This window comes from Hemitrygon akajei, chromosome 8 (genome assembly GCF_048418815.1).
Source record: "Hemitrygon akajei chromosome 8, sHemAka1.3, whole genome shotgun sequence".
Taxonomy (NCBI): Eukaryota; Metazoa; Chordata; class Chondrichthyes; order Myliobatiformes; family Dasyatidae; genus Hemitrygon; species Hemitrygon akajei.
This window is the reverse complement of record NC_133131.1, coordinates 69245308-69265384: the sequence shown is the minus strand read 5'-3', so window position 1 is coordinate 69265384 and position 20077 is coordinate 69245308. Positions and strand designations below refer to the sequence as shown.

The following is a 20077-nucleotide window of genomic DNA, read 5'->3' as shown; positions in this document are numbered from 1 at the left end:
TCAGTGGGGAATGGACAATGGAGTGAGATCAGTGGGGAATGAGCAATGGAGGGAGATCAGTGGGGAATTTTCAATGGAGGGAGAACAGTGGGGAATGGACAATGGAGGGAGATCAGTGGGGAATGAGCAATGGAGGGAGATCAGTGGGGAATGGACAATGGAGGGAGATCAGTGTGGAATGGACAATGGAGGGTGATCAGTGTGGAATGAGCAATGGAGGGCGATCAGTGGGGAATGAGCAATGGCAGGAGATCAGTGGGGAATGGACAATGGAGGGAGATCAGTGTGGAATGAGCAATGGAGGGAGATCAGTGGGGAATGGACAATGCAGGGAGATCAGTGGGGAATGAGCAATGGAGGGAGATCAGTGGGGAATTTTCAATGGAGGGAGAACAGTGGGGAATGGACAATGGAGGGAGATCAGTGGGGAATGAGCAATGGAGGGAGATCAGTGGGGAATGGACAATGGAGGGAGATCAGTGGGGAATGGACAATGGAGGGAGATCAGTGGGGAATGAGCAATGGAGGGAGATCAGTGGGGAATGGACAATGGAGGGAGATCAGTGGGGAATGAGCAATGGAGGGAGATCAGTGGGGAATGAGCAATGGAAGGAGATCAGTGGGGAATGGACAATGGAGAGATATCAGTGGGGAATGAGCAATGGAGGGAGTTCAGTGGGGAATGGACAATGGAGGGAGATCAGTGTGGAATGGACAATGGAGGGAGAACAGTGGGGAATGGACAATGGAGGGAGATCAGTGTGGAATGGACAATGGAGGGAGATCAGTGGGGAATGAGCAATGGAGTGAGATCAGTGTGGAATTGACAATGAAGGGAGATCAGTGGGGAATGGACAATGGAGGGAGATCAGTGTGGAATGGGCAATGGAGGGAGATCAGTGGGGAATGGACAATGGAGGGAGATCAGTGTGGAATGGACAATGGAGTGAGATCAGTGTGAAATGGACAATGGAGGGAGATCAGTGGGGAATGGACAATGGAGGGAGATCAGTGTTGAATGGACAATGGAGGGAGATCAGTGGGGAATGAGCAATGGAGGGAGATCAGTGTGGAATGGACAATGGAGGGAGATCAGTGGGGAATGGACAATGGAGGGAGATCAGTGGAGAATGAGCAATGGAGGGAGATCAGTGGGGAATGGACAATGGAGGGAGATCAGTGGGGAATGGACAATGGAGGGAGATCAGTGTGGAATGGACAATGGTGAGAGATCAGTGGCGAATGGACAATGGAGGGAGATCAGTGGGGAATGAGCAATGGAGGGAGATCAGTGTGGAATGAGCAATGGAGGGAGATCAGTGGGGAATGGACAATGGAGGGAGATCAGTGGGGAATGAGCAATGGAGGGAGATCAGTGGGGAATGGACAATGGAGGGAGAACAGTGGGGAATGGACAATGGAGGGAGATCAGTGGGGAATGAGCAATGGAGGGAGATCAGTGGGGAATGGACAATGGAGGGAGATCAGTGTGGAATGGACAATGCAGGGAGATCAGTGGGGAATGAACAATGGAGGGAGATCAGTGTGGAATGAGCAACGGAGGGAGATCAGTGTGGAATGGACAATGGAGGGAGATCAGTGTGGAATGGACAATGGAGAGAGGTCAGTGGAGAATGAGCAATGGAGGGAGATCAGTGGGGAATGGACAATGGAGGGAGATCAGTGGGGACTGGACAATGGAGGGAGATCAGTGTGGAATGGACAATGGAGAGAGATCAGTGGGGAATGGACAATGGAGGGAGGTCAGTGGAGAATGAGCAATGGAGGGAGATCAGTGGGGAATGGACAATGGAGGGAGATCAGTGGGGACTGGACAATGGAGGGAGATCAGTGTGGAATGGACAATGGAGAGAGATCAGTGGGGAATGGACAATGGAGGGAGATCAGTGGGGAATGAGCAATGGAGGGAGATCAGTGTGGAATGAGCAATGGAGGGAGATCAGTGGGGAATGGACAATGGAAGGAGAACAGTGGGGAATGGACAATGGAGGGAGATCAGAGGGGAATGGACAATGGAGGGAGATCAGAGGGGAATGTGCAATGGAGGGAGATCAGTGGGGAATGGACAATGGAGGGAGATCAGTGTGGAATGGACAATGGACGGAGATCAGTGGGGAATGGACAATGGAGGGAGATCAGTGGGGAATGAGCAATGGAGGGAGATCAGTGGGGAATGGACAATGGAAGGAGAACAGTGGGGAATGGACAATGGAGGGAGATCAGTGGGGAATGGACAATGGAGGGAGATCAGAGGGGAATGTGCAATGGAGGGAGATCAGTGGGGAATGAGCAATGGAGGGAGATCAGTGTGGAATGAGCAATGGAGGGAGATCAGTGGGGAATGGACAATGGAAGGAGAACAGTGGGGAATGGACAATGGAGGGAGATCAGTGGGGAATGGACAATGGAGGGAGATCAGAGGGGAATGTGCAATGGAGGGAGATCAGTGGGGAATGGACAATGGAGGGAGATCAGTGTGGAATGGACAATGGACGGAGATCAGTGGGGAATGGACAATGGAGGGAGATCAGTGGGGAATGAGCAATGGAGGGAGATCAGTGGGGAATGAGCAATGGAGGGAGATCAGTGGGGAATGGACAATGGAGGGAGATCAGTGTGGAATGAGCAATGGAGGGAGATCAGTGGGGAATGGACAATGGAGAGAGATCAGTGGGGAATGGACAATGGAGGGAGTTCAGTGTGGAATGGACAATGGAGGGAGATCAGTGTGGAATGAGCAATGGAGGGAGATCAGTGGGGAATGGACAATGGAGAGAGATCAGTGGGGAATGGACAATGGAGGGAGTTCAGTGTGGAATGGACAATGGAGAGAGATCAGTGGGAAATGGACAATGGAGAGAGATCAGTGGGGAATGAGCAATGGAGGGAGATCAGTGGGGAATGGACAATGGAGGGAGATCAGTGTGGAATGGACAATGGAGGGAGATCAGTGGGGAATGAGCAATGGAGGGAGATCAGTATGGAATGGACAATGGAGGGAGATCAGTGGGGAATGGACAATGGAGGGAGATCAGTGTGGAATGGACAATGGAGGGAGATCAGTGGGGAATGGACAATGGAGTGAGATCAGTGGGGAATGAGCAATGGAGAGAGATCAGTGGGGAATGAGCAATGGAGGGAGATCAGTGTGGAATGGACAATGGAGGGAGATCAGTGGGGAATGGACAATGGAGGGAGATCAGTGGAGAATGAGCAATGGAGGGAGATCAGTGGGGAATGGACAATGGAGGGAGATCAGTGGGGAATGGACAATGGAGGGAGATCAGTGTGGAATGAGCAATGGAGGGAGATCAGTGGGGAATGGACAATGGAGAGAGATCAGTGGGGAATGGACAATGGAGGGAGATCAGTGTGGAATGGACAATGGAGAGAGATCAGTGGGGAATGGACAATGGAGAGAGATCAGTGGGGAATGGACAATGGAGGGAGATCAGTGTGGAATGGACAATGGAGGGAGATCAGTGGGGAATGGACAATGGAGTGAGATCAGTGGGGAATGAGCAATGGAGAGAGATCAGTGGGGAATGAGCAATGGAGGGAGATCAGTGTGGAATGGACAATGGAGGGAGATCAGTGGGGAATGGACAATGGAGGGAGATCAGTGGAGAATGAGCAATGGAGGGAGATCAGTGGGGAATGGACAATGGAGGGAGATCAGTGGGGAATGGACAATGGAGGGAGATCAGTGTGGAATGGACAATGGAGAGAGATCAGTGGGGAATGGACAATGGAGGGAGATCAGTGGGGAATGAGCAATGGAGGGAGATCAGTGTGGAATGGACAATGGAGGGAGATCAGTGGGGAATGAGCAATGGAGGGAGATCAGTGGGGAATGGACAATGGAGAGAGATCAGTGGGAAATGGACAATGGAGAGAGATCAGTGGGGAATGAGCAATGGAGGGAGATCATTGGGGAATGGACAATGGAGGGAGATCATTGGGGAATGGACAATGGAGGGAGATCAGTGTGGAATGGACAATGGAGGGAGATCAGTGGGGAATGGACAATGGAGTGAGATCAGTGGGGAATGGACAATGGAGGGAGATCAGTGTGGAATGGACAATGGCGAGAGATCAGCGGGGAATGGACAATGGAGAGAGATCAGTGGGGAATGAGCAATGGAGGGAGATCAGTGGGGAATGAGCAATGGAGGATCAGTGGGGAATGGACAATGGAGGGAGATCAGTGTGGAATGGACAATGGAGGGAGATCAGTGCGGAATGGACAATGGAGGGAGATCAGTGTGGAATGGACAATGGAGAGAGATCAGTGGGGAATGGAGAATGGAGAGAGATCAGTGGGGAATGAGCAATGGAGGGAGATCAGTGGGGAATGGACAATGGAGGGAGATCAGTGGGGAATGGACAATGGAGAGAGATCAGTGTGGAATGGACAATGGAGGGAGAACGGTGGGGAATGGACAATGGAGGGAGATCAGTGGGGAATGAGCAATGGAGGGAGATCAGTATGGAATGGACAATGGAGGGAGATCAGTGGGGTATGGACAATGGAGGGAGATCAGTGGGGAATGGACAATGGAGAGAGATCAGTGGGGAATGGACAATGGAGGGAGTTCAGTGTGGAATGGACAATGGAGAGAGATCAGTGGGAAATGGACAATGGAGAGAGATCAGTGGGGAATGAGCAATGGAGGGAGATCAGTGGGGAATGGACAATGGAGGGAGATCAGTGGGGAATGGACAATGGAGGGAGATCAGTGTGGAATGGACAATGGAGGGAGATCAGTGGGGAATGAGCAATGGAGGGAGATCAGTATGGAATGGAAAATGGAGGGAGATCAGTGGGGAATGGACAATGGAGGGAGATCAGTGTGGAATGGACAATGGAGGGAGATCAGTGGGGGAATGAGCAATGGAGTGAGATCAGTGTGGAATTGACAATGGAGGGAGATCAGTGGGGAATGGACAATGGAGGGAGATCAGTGTGGAATGAGCAATGGAGGGAGATCAGTGGGGAATGGACAATGGAGAGAGATCAGTGGGGAATGGACAATGGAGGGAGATCAGTGTGGAATGGACAATGGAGAGAGATCAGTGGGGAATGGACAATGGAGAGAGATCAGTGGGGAATGAGCAATGGAGGGAGATCAGTGGGGAATGAGCAATGGAGGGAGATCAGTGGGGAATGGACAATGGAGGGAGATCAGTGTGGAATGGACAATGGAGGGTGATCAGTGGGGAATGAGCAATGGAGGGAGATCAGTGGGGAATGAGCAATGGAAGGAGATCAGTGGGGAATGGACAATGGAGGGAGATCAGTGTGGAATGAGCAATGGAGGGAGATCAGTGGGGAATGGACAATGGAGGGAGATCAGTGTGGAATGAGCAATGGAGGGAGATCAGTGGGGAATGGACAATGGAGGGAGATCAGTGGGGAATGAGCAATGGAGGGAGATCAGTGGGGAATTTTCAATGGAGGGAGAACAGTGGGGAATGGACAATGGAGGGAGATCAGTGGGGAATGAGCAATGGAGGGAGATCAGTGGGGAATGGACAATGGAGGGAAATCAGTGGGGAATGAGCAATGGAGGGAGATCAGTGGGGAATGGACAATGGAGGGAGATCAGTGGGGAATGAGCAATGGAGGGAGATCAGTGGGGAATGAGCAATGGAAGGAGATCAGTGGGGAATGGACAATGGAGAGAGATCAGTGGGGAATGAGCAATGGAGGGAGTTCAGTGGGGAATGGACAATGGAGGGAGATCAGTGGGGAATGGACAATGGAGGGAGATCAGTGTGGAATGGACAATGGAGGGAGAACAGTGGGGAATGGACAATGGAGGGAGATCAGTGTGGAATGGACAATGGAGGGAGATCAGTGGGGAATGAGCAATGGAGTGAGATCAGTGTGGAATTGACAATGGAGGGAGATCAGTGGGGAATGGACAATGGAGGGAGATCAGTGTGGAATGGCCAATGGAGAGAGATCAGTGGGGAATGGACAATGGAGGGAGTTCAGTGTGGAATGGACAATGGACGGAGATCAGTGGGGAATGGACAATGGAGGGAGATCAGTGTGGAATGAGCAATGGAGGGAGATCAGTGGGGAATGGACAATGGAGGGAGATCAGTGTGGAATGGACAATGGAGGGAGATCAGTGGGGAATGAGCAATGGAGTGAGATCAGTGTGGAATGGACAATGGAGGGAGATCAGTGGGGAATGGACAATGGAGGGAGATCAGTGTGGAATGGACAGTGGTGGGAGATCAGTGTGGAATGAGCAATGGAGGGAGATCAGTGTGGAATGGGCAATGGAGGGAGATCAGTGGGGAATGGACAATGGAGGGAGATCAGTGTGGAATGAGCAATGGAGGGAGATCAGTGTGGAATGGACAATGGAGGGAGATCAGTGGGGAATGGACAATGGAATGAGATCAGTGGGGAATGAGCAATGGAGGGAGATCAGTGGGGAATGGACAATGGAGGGAGAACAGTGGGGAATGGACAATGGAGGGAGATCAGTGGGGAATGAGCAATGGAGGGAGATCAGTGGGGAATGGACAATGGAGGGAGATCAGTGTGGAATGAGCAATGGAGGGAGATCAGTGGGGAATGGACAATGGAGGGAGATCAGTGTGGAATGGATAATGGAGGGAGATCAGTGGGGAATGGACAATGGAGGGAGTTCAGTGGGGAATGAGCAATGGAGGGAGATCAGTGGGGAATGAGCAATGGAGGGAGATCAGTGGGGAATGGACAATGGAGGGAGATCAGTGTGGAATGGACATTGGAGAGAGATCAGTGGGGAATGAGCAATGGAGGGAGATCAGTATGGAATGGACAATGGAGGGAGAGCAGTGTGGAATGGACAATGGAGGGAGATCAGTGGGGAATGGACAATGGAGGGAGATCAGTGGGGAATGAGCAATGGAGGGAGATCAGTGGGGAATGGACAATGGAGGGAGATCAGTGGGGAATGGACAATGGAGGGAGATCAGTGGGGAATGGACAATGTAGGGAGATCAGTGGGGAATGAGCAATGGAGGGAGATCAGTGTGGAATGGACGATGGAGGGAGATCAGTGTGGAATGGACGATGGAGGGAGATCAGTGGGGAATGGACGATGGAGGGAGATCAGTGGGGAATGGACAATGGTGGGAGATCAGTGGGGAATGGACAATGGAGGGAGATCAGTGTGGAATGGACAATGGAGGGAGAACAGTGGGGAATGGACAATGGAGGGAGATCAGTGGGGAATGAGCAATGGAGGGAGATCAGTATGGAATGGACAATGGAGGGAGAGCAGTGTGGAATGGACAATAGAGGGAGATCAGTGGGGAATGGACAATGGAGGGAGATCAGTGAGGAATGAGCAATGGAGGGAGATCAGTGGGGAATGGACAATGGAGGGAGATCAGTGGGGAATGGACAATGGAGGGAGATCAGTGGGGAATGGACAATGTAGGGAGATCAGTGGGGAATGAGCAATGGAGGGAGATCAGTGTGGAATGGACGATGGAGGGAGATCAGTGTGGAATGGATGATGGAGGGAGATCAGTGGTGAATGAGTAATGGAGTGAGATCAGTGGGGAATGGACAATGGAGGGAGAGCAGTGTGGAATGGACAATGGAGGGAGATCAGTGGGGAATGGACAATGGAGGGAGATCAGTGTGGAATGGACAATGGAGGGAGAGCAGTGTGGAATGGACAATGGAGGGAGATCAGTGGGGAATGGACAATGGAGGGAGATCAGTGTGGAATGGACAATGGAGGGAGATCAGTGGGGAATGGACAATGGAGGGAGATCAGTGTGGAATGGACAATGGAGGGAGATCAGTGGGGAATGAGCAATGGAGGGAGATCAGTGATGAATGGACAATGGAGGGAGATCAGTGGGGAATGAGCAATGGAGGGAGATCAGTGTGGAATGGACAATGGAGGGAGATCAGTAGGGAATGAGTAATGGAGGGAGATCAGTGGGGAATCCCTGCGGAAAGCAGTAGGTTGGGTGGGGAGGAAAGATGTGCTTGGTGGTGGGATCCCATTGATGATGGTAGATGTTATGGAGAATTATGTGCTGAACACGGAGGCTGGTGGGGTGGTAGGTGAGGACAGGGGTACCTACCCCTGGTGGAGTGGCCAGATCAAGAGTGTGTGAAGTGTCAGGGATGCATGTAGGAAGGGACTGAACCGGGGGGATAAAACAGAGTCGAGTTGTGCTGATATGAGTTCAGTGGGGCAGGAACAAGCGGAAACAGTGGGGTTACCTGGACAGGCTGGTTTATAACTTCACACACATTTTAAAATGGCTTCAACTTCCCTGGTGCAGATAATTTTATTTGCACTATGGATGTCCAGCCCCTATACACTTCCATTCCCCACCAGGAAGGTCTCAAAGCTCTCTGTTTCTTTCTGGACACCAGACCCAACCAGTTCCCCTCCACTAGCACTCTCCTTGATCTGGCAGAACTTGTTCTCACTCTCAATAACTTCTCCTTCAGCTCCTCCCACTTCCTTCAGACAAAAGTGGTAGCCAAGGGCACCCACATGGGTCCCAGCTATGGCTGCCTGTTTGTTGGCTACATGGAACAGTCTACGCTCTAAGCCTACACTGGTGACCGTCTCACACTGTTCCTAAACAATGGCTTCCTGCACTCGTGCTGAACTTGTCGACTTTGCCTCCAACTGCCACCTTGCCCTCAAATTCACCTGGTCCATTTCTGACACCTCCCTTCCCTTCCTCAATCTGACTGTCTCTATCTCTGAAGACAACTTGTCTACTGATGTCTGTTATGGACCCAATGACTCTCACAGCTACCTGGACTATACCTCTTCCCACCCTGTTACTTGTGAAAATGCCATCCCCTTCTCTCAATTCCTCTATTTCTGCTGAACCTGCTCATAGCATGATGCTTCCCCATCCTTTTTACCTCTCTCACCTTTTCTCCTTACCTGCCCATCACCTGCTTCTGGGTTCCTCCCCCTTTTCTTTCTTCCTTGGCCTTTTGTCCTCTCCTTTCAGCTTCCCCCTTCTCCAGTCCTGTATCTCTTTCACTAATTGACTTCCCAACTTTTACTTCAGTTATCACCTTGTGTTTCTTCCTCCCCTCCCCTCACCTTCTTACTCTGACTCCTCATCTTTTTTCCCACCAGTGCTGATGAAAGGTCTCGGCCTAAAATGTTGTTTGTACTCTTTTCCATAGATGTTGCCTGGTCTGCTGAGTTCCTCCAGCATTTTCTGTGTGTTGCTTGGATTTCCAGCAACTGTAGATTTTCTCATGTTTGTCTTTAGTTAAGCTTTTAGTGTTTATACCTCTCTCTTTTGATAGTTAAAAATTGTGAAGTGTTCAGGGACGCTTTACGTTAAAAGACATAATATAATGGAGTATTGTTGTCATTGTCAGTACATCCCATTTACCATGCTCTTCTGTCTGAGCTCAGAGACTTGACCACATTGACATTGCACTGACTCCAGTCCAGTGTACATGTGGACTTGGCCTTTGGATGAGGATGGGGAACAGGTCCATGCGTTTTTTCAGATGCATTTGAAGAGCAGAAAGTTGGGGTCTCTAGTCAACTTCCCTCAGTTGAGAAAGTGCTAAATTAATTCATTGCTTCTTGTTGGTGATTCATAAATGCTACACTTACAATTGCAGGGTTTTAACAAAGGCCATATCAATGGGACTTGTTTTCAGATGTTTTCAAAGGTTTTGGCTTCCTCATGGGAAAACAAGACAAAGACATTTCGAAGGGGCATGACAACAGAGAGATGGAACTATGCTGTGTCTTTCTGCCCCTCAGCTCCAGAAACCAGGGTTCGATCCTGACCTTGGGATCAGTCTGCGTAGAACTTATACATTCGCCCCATGATCACATGGATTTCCTCGAGAGTGGGAGTTTTTATACCCTACCATTAACCGAGGAGTTTGTGGACCCCAGATTGGGAGCCCTTGCTCCAGGTGCTCCGGTTTCCTCCCACATCCAAAAGATGTGCAGGTTCATTGGCCACTGTCCGCTGCCACTGGTGTACGGGCAAGTGGTACAATTTGGTGGAAGATGATGGGGGTATGAGGAAAATAATTGATTAATCCTTATCTATAATGCAGACTGGGCAGGTGAGGTGTGCAGTGAGATCCATTGGCCAGGAAGGCGGTTCTGTAACGCCCGTGGACAGTGAAGGGCACGACAAGGCACAGGAGATGTCATGGTCATCCACTGCATCTAAGGAAGACTACTCACACCACTGGACCCAGACTTCTGAGGTTGAGAGAGTAGAATCACCCAATGCAACGGCTTTTCCACTTTAAAAACTCGCCCGCACAGATATCCTGTCATCATTGGACCCGATGACAGGAACCACAATGGATTAAAGTAGGACACAGTGGTTTGAGGGGGCTGTTTCTGAGCTGTATACCCTTATGTCTATGATTTTCCAATTAGTATGCTGTGCACTTACTTTGGGTTCAGGTGAAGAATGCAATGCTCTCCTCTCTGCATTTTCTCCATGGCTTTGTCCACTCCTATGGGAATATCGTGATCTTCCCCTTCTCCGACCACAAATTTAACCTCACGCTGGTCAAACAAGGCACCATCACACCATCCTTCCACATAAACTGCAGGGAGCAAAAGAATAGATTGTAGAAATAACGTTGCATCTGTTTCTTCTTGAGAATTCTTCATGATAAAAAATTGTCATTACATTCAACACAGGTTGCTGTGTAGTTTTTATTTAATTCCACAGGGATGTTGTGGATCAGCCTGCTTAGGGTTGGACAGTTAAAGCTAAGCTGAAGGATGAAAATAAATTTTTTAGTCCTAACAAATCTTTATTGATTTCAAACATCCGATTCCTTTCCCTTTCCCTGTGCCCAAGAATTTCCAGAATCTGTGTTTATTATGGAGTTTTAGCATTACCAGTTTTATTTGTCTGAGTTTTGAAAGGACAGCTTTATAATCTGTAACAACTCTCTAATCTCCTTGCAGGGGAGAAAGTGAGCTGGAAGTTATTTAAGCCAAGCAATCGGGGATACGATTCAACAAAAAGGTTTGAAAGTTATGATGCAAAATTCAGCAACCACTACCACCTGTAGATTCCCCTCCGAGTCACAGATATTCCTGACCTTCACTATTCACCACATTTCTTTTGTTCTTGCTGGGTCTAAATCTGGATTCTCCCTCCCCAACAGCAACACTTCCAAGGTGGCTCACAACCTCTAGCTCAAGGCCAATTATGGATGGACACTAAATGCTGACATATCCTCCAAAACAAATAAATAAAAGAGTTAAATAGATCATTGTAAATGAAACAAGCTTACAGACACCTAATACCTTCAGAAAAAATATATTAGACAACAATTTTTTTCAAAAATATTGCTTCTTCAGAATTTTTCTGTGGTTATGATAGACAGATGGAAGGTGAATATCAATATAACTCAGCTTTCTTGTATCACATAGGAATTTGGAGAAACAAGAAATTAACTTTTATTGAATATAATGTGTTTAATTGTACAACAGTGCTGATGCTTTGGAATAGTTTAACTGAGCTAAATACGTTTTGTTGATGATTTTCATTTAACTCAGTGTCTGAGGCTTCTTGTTTTAGTCTCCAACAATAATCAGCCAGCATTGATGGATTCCATTTGCCCTGATACCAATTCTCCATGATCACAATGTCCTGGTGAAACATTTCACCAATTTTGTCACTGACAGTACCAAGATTTGCAGGGAAGAAGTCTTAATGGGAATGCAAATTGTCAGGATGGAGGATGGAGCTCCCAGGACTGGACACATCTATTCCAGCAGACTCCGGAGGAAAGCGATCAGCATAACCAGAGACACCGCACACCCCGGCCACTCCCTGTTTGACCCGCTGCCGTCCAGCAAAAGGTTCAGGACACTAAAAGCCAGAACAAATAGACTGAGGAACAGCTTCTACCCCAGAGCTGTGGCCTCCACCACACCACTCCCACAGAACAATGACTGAAACTGTGAGCACACACAAGGACTCAAATACTTGCACTAATGGCACTTTGTGCATTACTGTGATATTCTGGTGATGCTGCAACTTATTTTCTGTTACTTATTTATCTAATACTGTTTTTCTATCACTGTCTTGTTTTTATCTACCGCTTTGTTTGATTGCCTGAGAGGAAGCCAAACAAAGTTTCATTGTATCTATGTATAATGGCAATAAAGATCTTTCAATTCAATTCAAATGCAGAAAATGAATCTTCGGTGACTTGTTTCAATTCATGGTTTTGTATGCTTAAAACATTGTATGCCGCACACACTTTGGTGATAAGTAGTTGCCAAGAAAATTTTCAACAATGTCCTTGAATACCTTCCACACAATTTTCTCCAATCCATCTAGAAGTTCTTTGAATTGGCTGACATTGACGACCAGTTTGATTTGTGGACCAACAAAAATGTCTTCTTTAACATCAGCATCAATTTTTATTAAATTATGAATTGAATGGTGCATGATAGGGAAATTTCATGGTGATTTCAGCCCAAAATCAATAATATACACCCAAAAGTATTCAGGAAGTAAAATCTTTGCTGTCCAGTGCTACTTTGGAAAAACTATTAACCTGCATAGACTAATTCAGATGTTGATAATTAGCACCCAGGTTTGCTATACACACTATATGTACAGCAATGACACTCACAACACACCCGTACAGGTCAGCACAACCACAGTGACACAAATCCTGCTTTCTTATATGCCCTGCTTTAGGATCAAGGTTCACATCCTTCATTCTGGTTTCATAGCTTCTGCTGTGGCTAGTGACATAAATATGGTGTTGGGTGTCGAATAGTTACTTACCTTGCAGTTTAACTTTCCTGTACTTGCTTGTATCTAATCAGTTCTATACATGTAATTGTGCAGCAGATTTTCCAGTAATCATAATACAGTTGCTTCTGTATTTTTCTAGAAACTTCACAGTTTTCAGTAGCAGGGGTCATGCCATTTGAATCCAGTTATTTTATTTCTTCATTGTAATCACTAGAACTCTCGTAATTTCTAGCCTCAGTATAAGATGACCATGACTGCTTTTTGTCCTTTTCTTCTCTCAGCTCTCTCGTTCCCCGTTCTTTCAACGTTTAATAAAACAGCCATAAGCAACAAGTTTTATGTCCCATTCTTGACTTCTGAGGAACCTTTGGATCCCAAACGTATCAGGATCCAACAGTGTGAACTGCAGACTCATCCTCAGCTGTGTGATGGCGTGGTTTGAGAAGTGACTCACTGCTCGTTCTGCTCACGCAGAGCTAATACTCCCAGTGCAAGGACTCTGGGTTCTCATGCTACCCCCAGCTTCATCTGCATTTTGATTGGTCATGGGCTAGACATTCCTGGGAATCAGTGAGCATAGATCCGCTCTGCCGTGATAGTTGTCAATGTTATAGCACAACAGGTTATAATTGGTTTCAAAGTACCGATTTTAACAGGTTTTTCCATTTGCAATTAACTATAACCAATGTGGGGTCCAAGTAATGCAAATATCATTCTCTAATCCACCATTCACATTATGGAACAAGCATTAACGCAGACCTACCCATACTCTCAGTGCCACATTCACTCATTCACTATCCATTTAAAATACCATCTCCTGTGGGTGAATCCCAAAGCTGAGTTAGACACGTTGTGGGGATTTCCTCGGACAGGATTTTACAGTTTAAAAAAAAACTTTAATCTGGGTTGTCTTCAGAACCTACTCATTCTGAGCACAAAACAGAGACTGCAAATTTGGTTTACAAGTTGTGAGACCTCAGAATGGCTAAAGTAAGTCAAAAGTGAGCTGAGACAGCAGTAAGTTTGTAGCGTGCCTCCCTGTGCAGTGATTCAGAGTTGATACTCAATTTAGATTGCACGATCTAGATTGCAACGAAGGAAACTCACTGATAAGTTATGGACTGGTGATAGAAGAGAATTTTGGAAATGGAGTTGATATCCACTTATAACTTAAAGAATTCTTGATTCTACAATTCTGTACCTCAATCTCTAAATAAATAAAATTAGATAAGTAAAAGTCAACAAATATATTGTGTGACCAAGGGCTTGCCCAAGAGTGCTGGCAGATGGCACTGTTTTAACTGGTGGAAAATGAGTTTGTATTAAGTACACAATGAACCACAGCCAGACATTCAGGGCACTTCCTCAAAAAAAATGTCCAGAGCTAGACAAAAGTCCCCTTCCCCACACCTAAAATCACCCCTCAGAACACCAGAGTCTTTCAAAGTGCAAAGGATCTCTTTTGTGGCGTTGTCATTATTGTTATGCCGAAATAATCTGTATAGAGTTAGGAGCCAGCGCATTAGCTTGGAAATTCTGCTGCCTCATGTAGAGTTTATGTGTGCCGCTCAATGGAATTGCATTTTGTCAACAACAAAGATCAAGTTCTTACTGTGTTGGGCAATTTCCCTTCCATTTGCTCTGTGTGAATGTGTTTTTAATGTAGAACGGTGCCTGGAAAGGCAGGATGGTGTCCTTCTGCAGAGGGCATGGGCTATTCCTGAAAGAACAAGTTTGCCTGAAGAGCATGAACTCTGTTGTTCTGAAACATGAAGGGATATTCCAAAATAACATTCTCATGGCAGCTGTCTCTCAGTCATCCTGAACAACCACATCTTCTGCCAAATCACAATCTGCACTCTGACCCACAACAGAGCCAGTCCTCGAAGTCTAGGCTGGAATCTAGGCGAGCTGATCAGGACCCAAACTACTGTGGGGGGGGGGGGGGGGTCAGGTGTATTTTCTGATAGAATATTCAGGGTTGGGACAGTCTAGGCCACACTAGCTTGGCTCAGCACAACTCAATATGTTTAATCATGGTCTGTCCTACACGTGTGCTGCTAAGATAGTCTTTCCCTCTGCTTTAGTGCAGTTTTTGGGTCGGGTCAGGTCAGGTTTGGAGTTAATGTTAGGTCTTGGGAGCAGATCCTCCAGGAGGACCACAACTTTGTCATGGTTTAGAGGTTTGTTGTGTTTCAATGACCTGGAGAGCTGTGTTAGCTGGAGTCAGGGCTTTATGTTTTGGCTCTTGGTAGGGTCACCCTTGTCAAACAGGTCAAAGGGTAGAGGTCAGTGGTCCAATGGTCCTTCGGGTTCAGGGGTTCAGCTCAGGGCTAACAACCTGACTGCTCAAAAAAAAATTGTCACAGAAACAGCAATGAAGACTCCTCCTCTATCTGAACGTGACGGTATTCCTGAGTCTCCAGCTGGGGACTTGCATGACTGACAGGAAGCTGCTGACATAATGAAGGAAGCCCTGACCACTGTAAGAAATGGAAGACCTTCATTGCTGCCCTAAACCCCAGCAATGTAGTGAGCAGGAAGGAAGTAAGGTGAGAGCAAATTTATTTTCAAAGTACACATATGTCACCGTATACAACCCAGAGATTCATTTTCTTGCAGGCATACTCAATAAATCCATAATCATAATAGAATCAATAGAACACCACACCAACTTGGATGCTCTGCCAGTGTGCAAAAGGCAAGAAATAATTATAATATCTAATTATATTATTTTATTATTATATAATAAGTAAATAATCAATAAATATCAAGAACATGAGATGAAGAATCTTGAAAGTGAGTCCGTAGGTTGTAAGAACATTTCAACGATGGGGCGAGTGAAGTAATCTCCTTTGATTCAGGAACCTGATGGCTGAAGGATTAATAACTTCTCCTGAACCTGACAGTGTAAATCCTCAGGCTCCTGTACCTTCTTCCTAATGGCAGCAGCGAGATTCATTAGCTCTTTCTTCTTCAAAGGATGGTGGAATATTTTAAAGTTCTTGAATATTTTAAGGCAGAAGTAGAGGGACACTAGATAAGCAGTGGAGTTCAGGGACACCACAGTTAGACCAGTCTAGAGTTGAGGTTGCAATCAGCCACGATCTTAGTGACTGCTGGAGCAGTTCGATCAGTCTGTAGAGTTGAGATTACCATCAGCCACGATCTTAGTGACTGCTGGAGCAGTTCGATCAGTCTGTAGAGTTGAGATTACCATCAGCCACGATCTTAGTGACTGCTGGAGCAGTTCGATCAGTCTGTAGAGTTGAGATTACCATCAGCCACGATCTTAGTGACTGCTGGAGCAGTTCGATCAGTCTGTAGAGTTGAGATTACCATCAGCCACGATCTTAGTGACTGCTGGAGCAGTTCGATCAGTCTGTAGAGTTGAGATTACCATCAGCCACGATCTTAGTGACTGCTGGAGAAGTTCGATCAGTCTGTAGAGTTGAGATTACCATCAGCCACGATCTTAGTGACTGCTGGAGCAGTTCGATCAGTCTGTAGAGTTGAGATTACCATCAGCCACGATCTTAGTGACTGCTGGAGCAGTTCGATCAGTCTGTAGAGTTGAGATTACCATCAGCCACGATCTTAGTGACTGCTGGAGCAGTTCGATCAGTCTGTAGAGTTGAGATTACCATCAGCCACGATCTTAGTGACTGCTGGAGAAGTTCGATCAGTCTGTAGAGTTGAGATTACCATCAGCCACGATCTTAGTGACTGCTGGAGCAGTTCGATCAGTCTGTAGAGTTGAGATTACCATCAGCCATGATCTTAGTGACTGCTGGAGCAGTTCGATCAGTCTGTAGAGTTGAGATTACCATCAGCCACGATCTTAGTGACTGCTGGAGCAGTTCGATCAGTCTGTAGAGTTGAGATTACCATCAGCCACTATCTTAGTGACTGCTGGAGCAGTTCGATCAGTCTGTAGAGTTGAGATTACCATCAGCCACTACCTTAGTGACTGCTGGAGCAGATTTCAAGGGCAGTTTGTCCCATCTGCATGAAAGCTGTGCAGCAACCCACCAAGACTCCTTAGGGAGCACCTCCCAAACCCACTATCTCTACCAGCTGAAAGGATAAGGACAGCAAAACCAGGGGAACACCACCAACTAGAAGTCACCCTCCAAGCCACACCAAATCTTCACTTGGAAATACACTGCGTTCCTTCACTGTCACCGTGTCAGGGTCCTGGAATCTCATCTCTAAGAGCACCATTGGTGACCCACACCTGAAAACCTGCACTGGTCGACGAAGGCAGTTCACCACCACCTTCTCTGAGTAACTAGGATGAGCTCAGCTTACAAAGTCCATATCCATTGAATGAATTAAGAATTTCTGGACTCAGGCACGAGTGAAGTTCTTCTTTCTACGTAGCACATTTTTTGTACGTTTGTTTTGCTTCTGTTCTTTATCATGAGAGAAAACACAACCTAGAAGGCTGTTCCCACCAACACGGATGCACATCAGTCCACAGTGCCCACTTGTCACAGAAGGCATCAAGCAGAGCAGTAGACAAAGCCTGGCCTCTCTCCAGAAACAGAACATTGCGATGAGCTTGGACCTGGACCTCTGAATATCCAGAGCCAAGTGGAGGAGATTCCTCAGGCAACCACCTCTCCACCTCTCCCACACCAGGGAGCTGAAGATCCGGAGTGTGCAACAAAGCTTAGACAATAACCCCTTCAAGTTCTCAGCATCTCGTAAGGAAAAACACTGAGTCCTCCAGCCCACAAAACTCTTCATGATGTTGTGGGTGGAAGTTTACAGATCAGCCATGAAGACAGTAAATGGCAGAACTGGCTAGAGGAAATGTATGGACCACATCCCTTCATTTCAATTGTAGACAATCAGTTTGTCCTGCAGACTGATTCCACAGATACAGCATCTTAGAAAGCTGTGGATTCAAATGTAGTATGGCATATAAAAAAAACCCTGAAAACTAACAGAAGTGTGAGGGTAACTGCAACGCATTAACACCCTGCCACTTCCCCACCTTCCTTGACACATCTCCAGGTCCTTGTGCAGTTGACCTATACTTCACCAATGTAAATGCATTCTCAGAGGGAGTCCAAGTTTAAGTTACGCCATCTGAGAGTGATACAGCCAACAACTTTGGCATGAATATAGGAAAATAAACTGAGGTCAGAAAAAGTTGGAAGAAAAAGCATGTTTTTTTTTACATTCTGGCTGCTTCAGAATATCCTGCCAATGGGATCTCCTCAAGTGGGAACATCTGTCCCGTAACTGCAGTGACTAACTAGGCACTTCCCAACCATGGGCAGCACTCTAACCAGTAGTCCAATGCCAAAGCCAAGGACATGAACAACCAGGCCAAGACTCCATGTAGTACTGAGGGTCTCTGCCATGGCAGAGGTGCCACTCGATGCATGGGATTGTAAGAAAAGTCATAAATAGAATTGCAGAATCTTTTAGCCCTTTCATGTGGATTAGCAGATCCTGTGGACTCCCAGATTTCCTCTCAAGATCAATATATAAACTTTTATTAAGGCTTTAAAATTAATTCTTCAGCTACTCTAGTGACAGCTGGGAGGTCCTTCTGATGGCCACTAAGGCAGAGCACATGATTCAGACAACAGGTACTGGGACGGACGCCGCTGATATTGTTAGCTCAGGCTGAGGCATTTGAAGTGCGCGACCTCGGCCTACATCAAGGTTATCTCAGAACTGACAGCTCGACTTCTAGAGCCTCACGGCATCACAATCGCTCACAAACCAATGCCGACTTTCAGGAAGCTCGTCTCAAGGACCGAGGTACCAGTAAAGACAACCGACAGAAGCAATGTGGTGCGCGGGATCACCTGCAGAAATTACAACAAGAACCACGTCGGCCAGACAGGACATAAACTCTCAACTCATTTACAGCGGTGCAAACTGGTGGCACGGAGACATGATCCGTTGTCACCGATCTCCGTACACAAAGACCAAGGTGGACATCGCTTTAACTGGGGCATGTCAGCGGTTCTGGCACAGGCCAACATGAAGCAGGCACGAGAATTTTTAGAAGCGTGTCTATCTTCTGATAACTCCGTAAACAAACATATCGAAATAGACGCCATCTACGAACCCCTAAGAGCCAAAGAAATGCAAGCCAATAGAATTCAAGGTCAATGAAGGGGTAGCCAATCAGGATGGAGGCAAGCGAGCACATGAGCACTCCCAGAGAGAAACACCAAAAACTCGGCACTGAGGATGTCACCTCGGATAGTGATGAAATACCTGCAATCTAACTGCCGAGCTCGGCGAACACCACAACATGAAAAGAGGTGTAATGGTTCGTACAGTCACCTACTCCACCTGTAATCAGGGATCAAAGCTCAGCTCCTGCCGCTGCCTGTGAGGAGCCTGTACCCTCTCCCAGTGACCGCACGGGTTTCCTCTGGGCACTCCAGTGTCCTCTCACATTCCAACGACATCCAGGTTAGTGTGGACACGCTACGTTGGTGCTGGAAGTGTGGTGATGCCTGGGGGTAGCTCCCAACACAATCCTCGCTGATTTGATTTGACACAAACCATATATTTCACAGTATGTTGCAACATTTTGATGTACATGTGGCAACTGAAGCTAATCCCTTTTAAGGTGTCCTCTTGCATACTTTGCTGTGAGCATTTGGGAGTCTGCATGAAAACACACCAACTTCAGCACGTGAATCATCAAAGCAGGGAAGGCGATGGGCAAAAATTGGACGAGTGGAGAAGTGCAAAGGTCAGAATGGAGAGGCTGGGCCAAGTGGCCTGTTTCTGAGTTGCAAGATGCCCTGAGACTATGCGTTGACACGGTGTCAGTCAGGAATGAGGGCCAGTGCTCACAGACTCCAACAGCATCTGGGAGGAAGGACAGAAATTCGAACCTTGGACGGGTCAGGAGGGTGTGGGTGCAGACGGAGGGGTGGAGTGAAGTTAAGATTGTGCTAAACGGTGACTGCTTGCATCTTTGGAAACAGCTCTATTTCTATTTTTGAGATCCTTTTTTTCCTTTTCAAGGTTCTGTTGAAGACCCTGACCTGGAGTTACACTCTGACTTCGATCCTTTGTGGGAATGGGACCCGCTCTCGGGGCCTCACGACCGGCCACTTTTTGATATGTCAAGGACACGGCTGGAGGACTAGTGCACCTTCAGGGTTCCAGATTTTCATGGCTCTGGAGACGGGCTGATTCAAGGCCGGTGCCCCTGACTGAAGTGACGCAACATCAGGAACAGCGGGCTAGTACTGTATGTAGTGCATCCAGGGGGCTGCACCTTTCTGGT

At 47.3% G+C, this 20077-nt stretch overlaps 1 protein-coding gene across 1 annotated transcript in view; it reads right to left on the bottom strand.

Annotated features, from left to right (window-relative positions):
- Positions 1-20077, bottom strand: part of LOC140731960 (peptidyl-prolyl cis-trans isomerase FKBP5-like) — a 266947-nt gene that overhangs the window by 36898 nt on the left and 209972 nt on the right. Inside the window, exon 5 of the mRNA XM_073053970.1 lies at positions 10462-10618. Coding sequence (XP_072910071.1) covers positions 10462-10618 — 157 coding nt within the window. The remainder of the gene's footprint in view (positions 1-10461; positions 10619-20077) is intronic.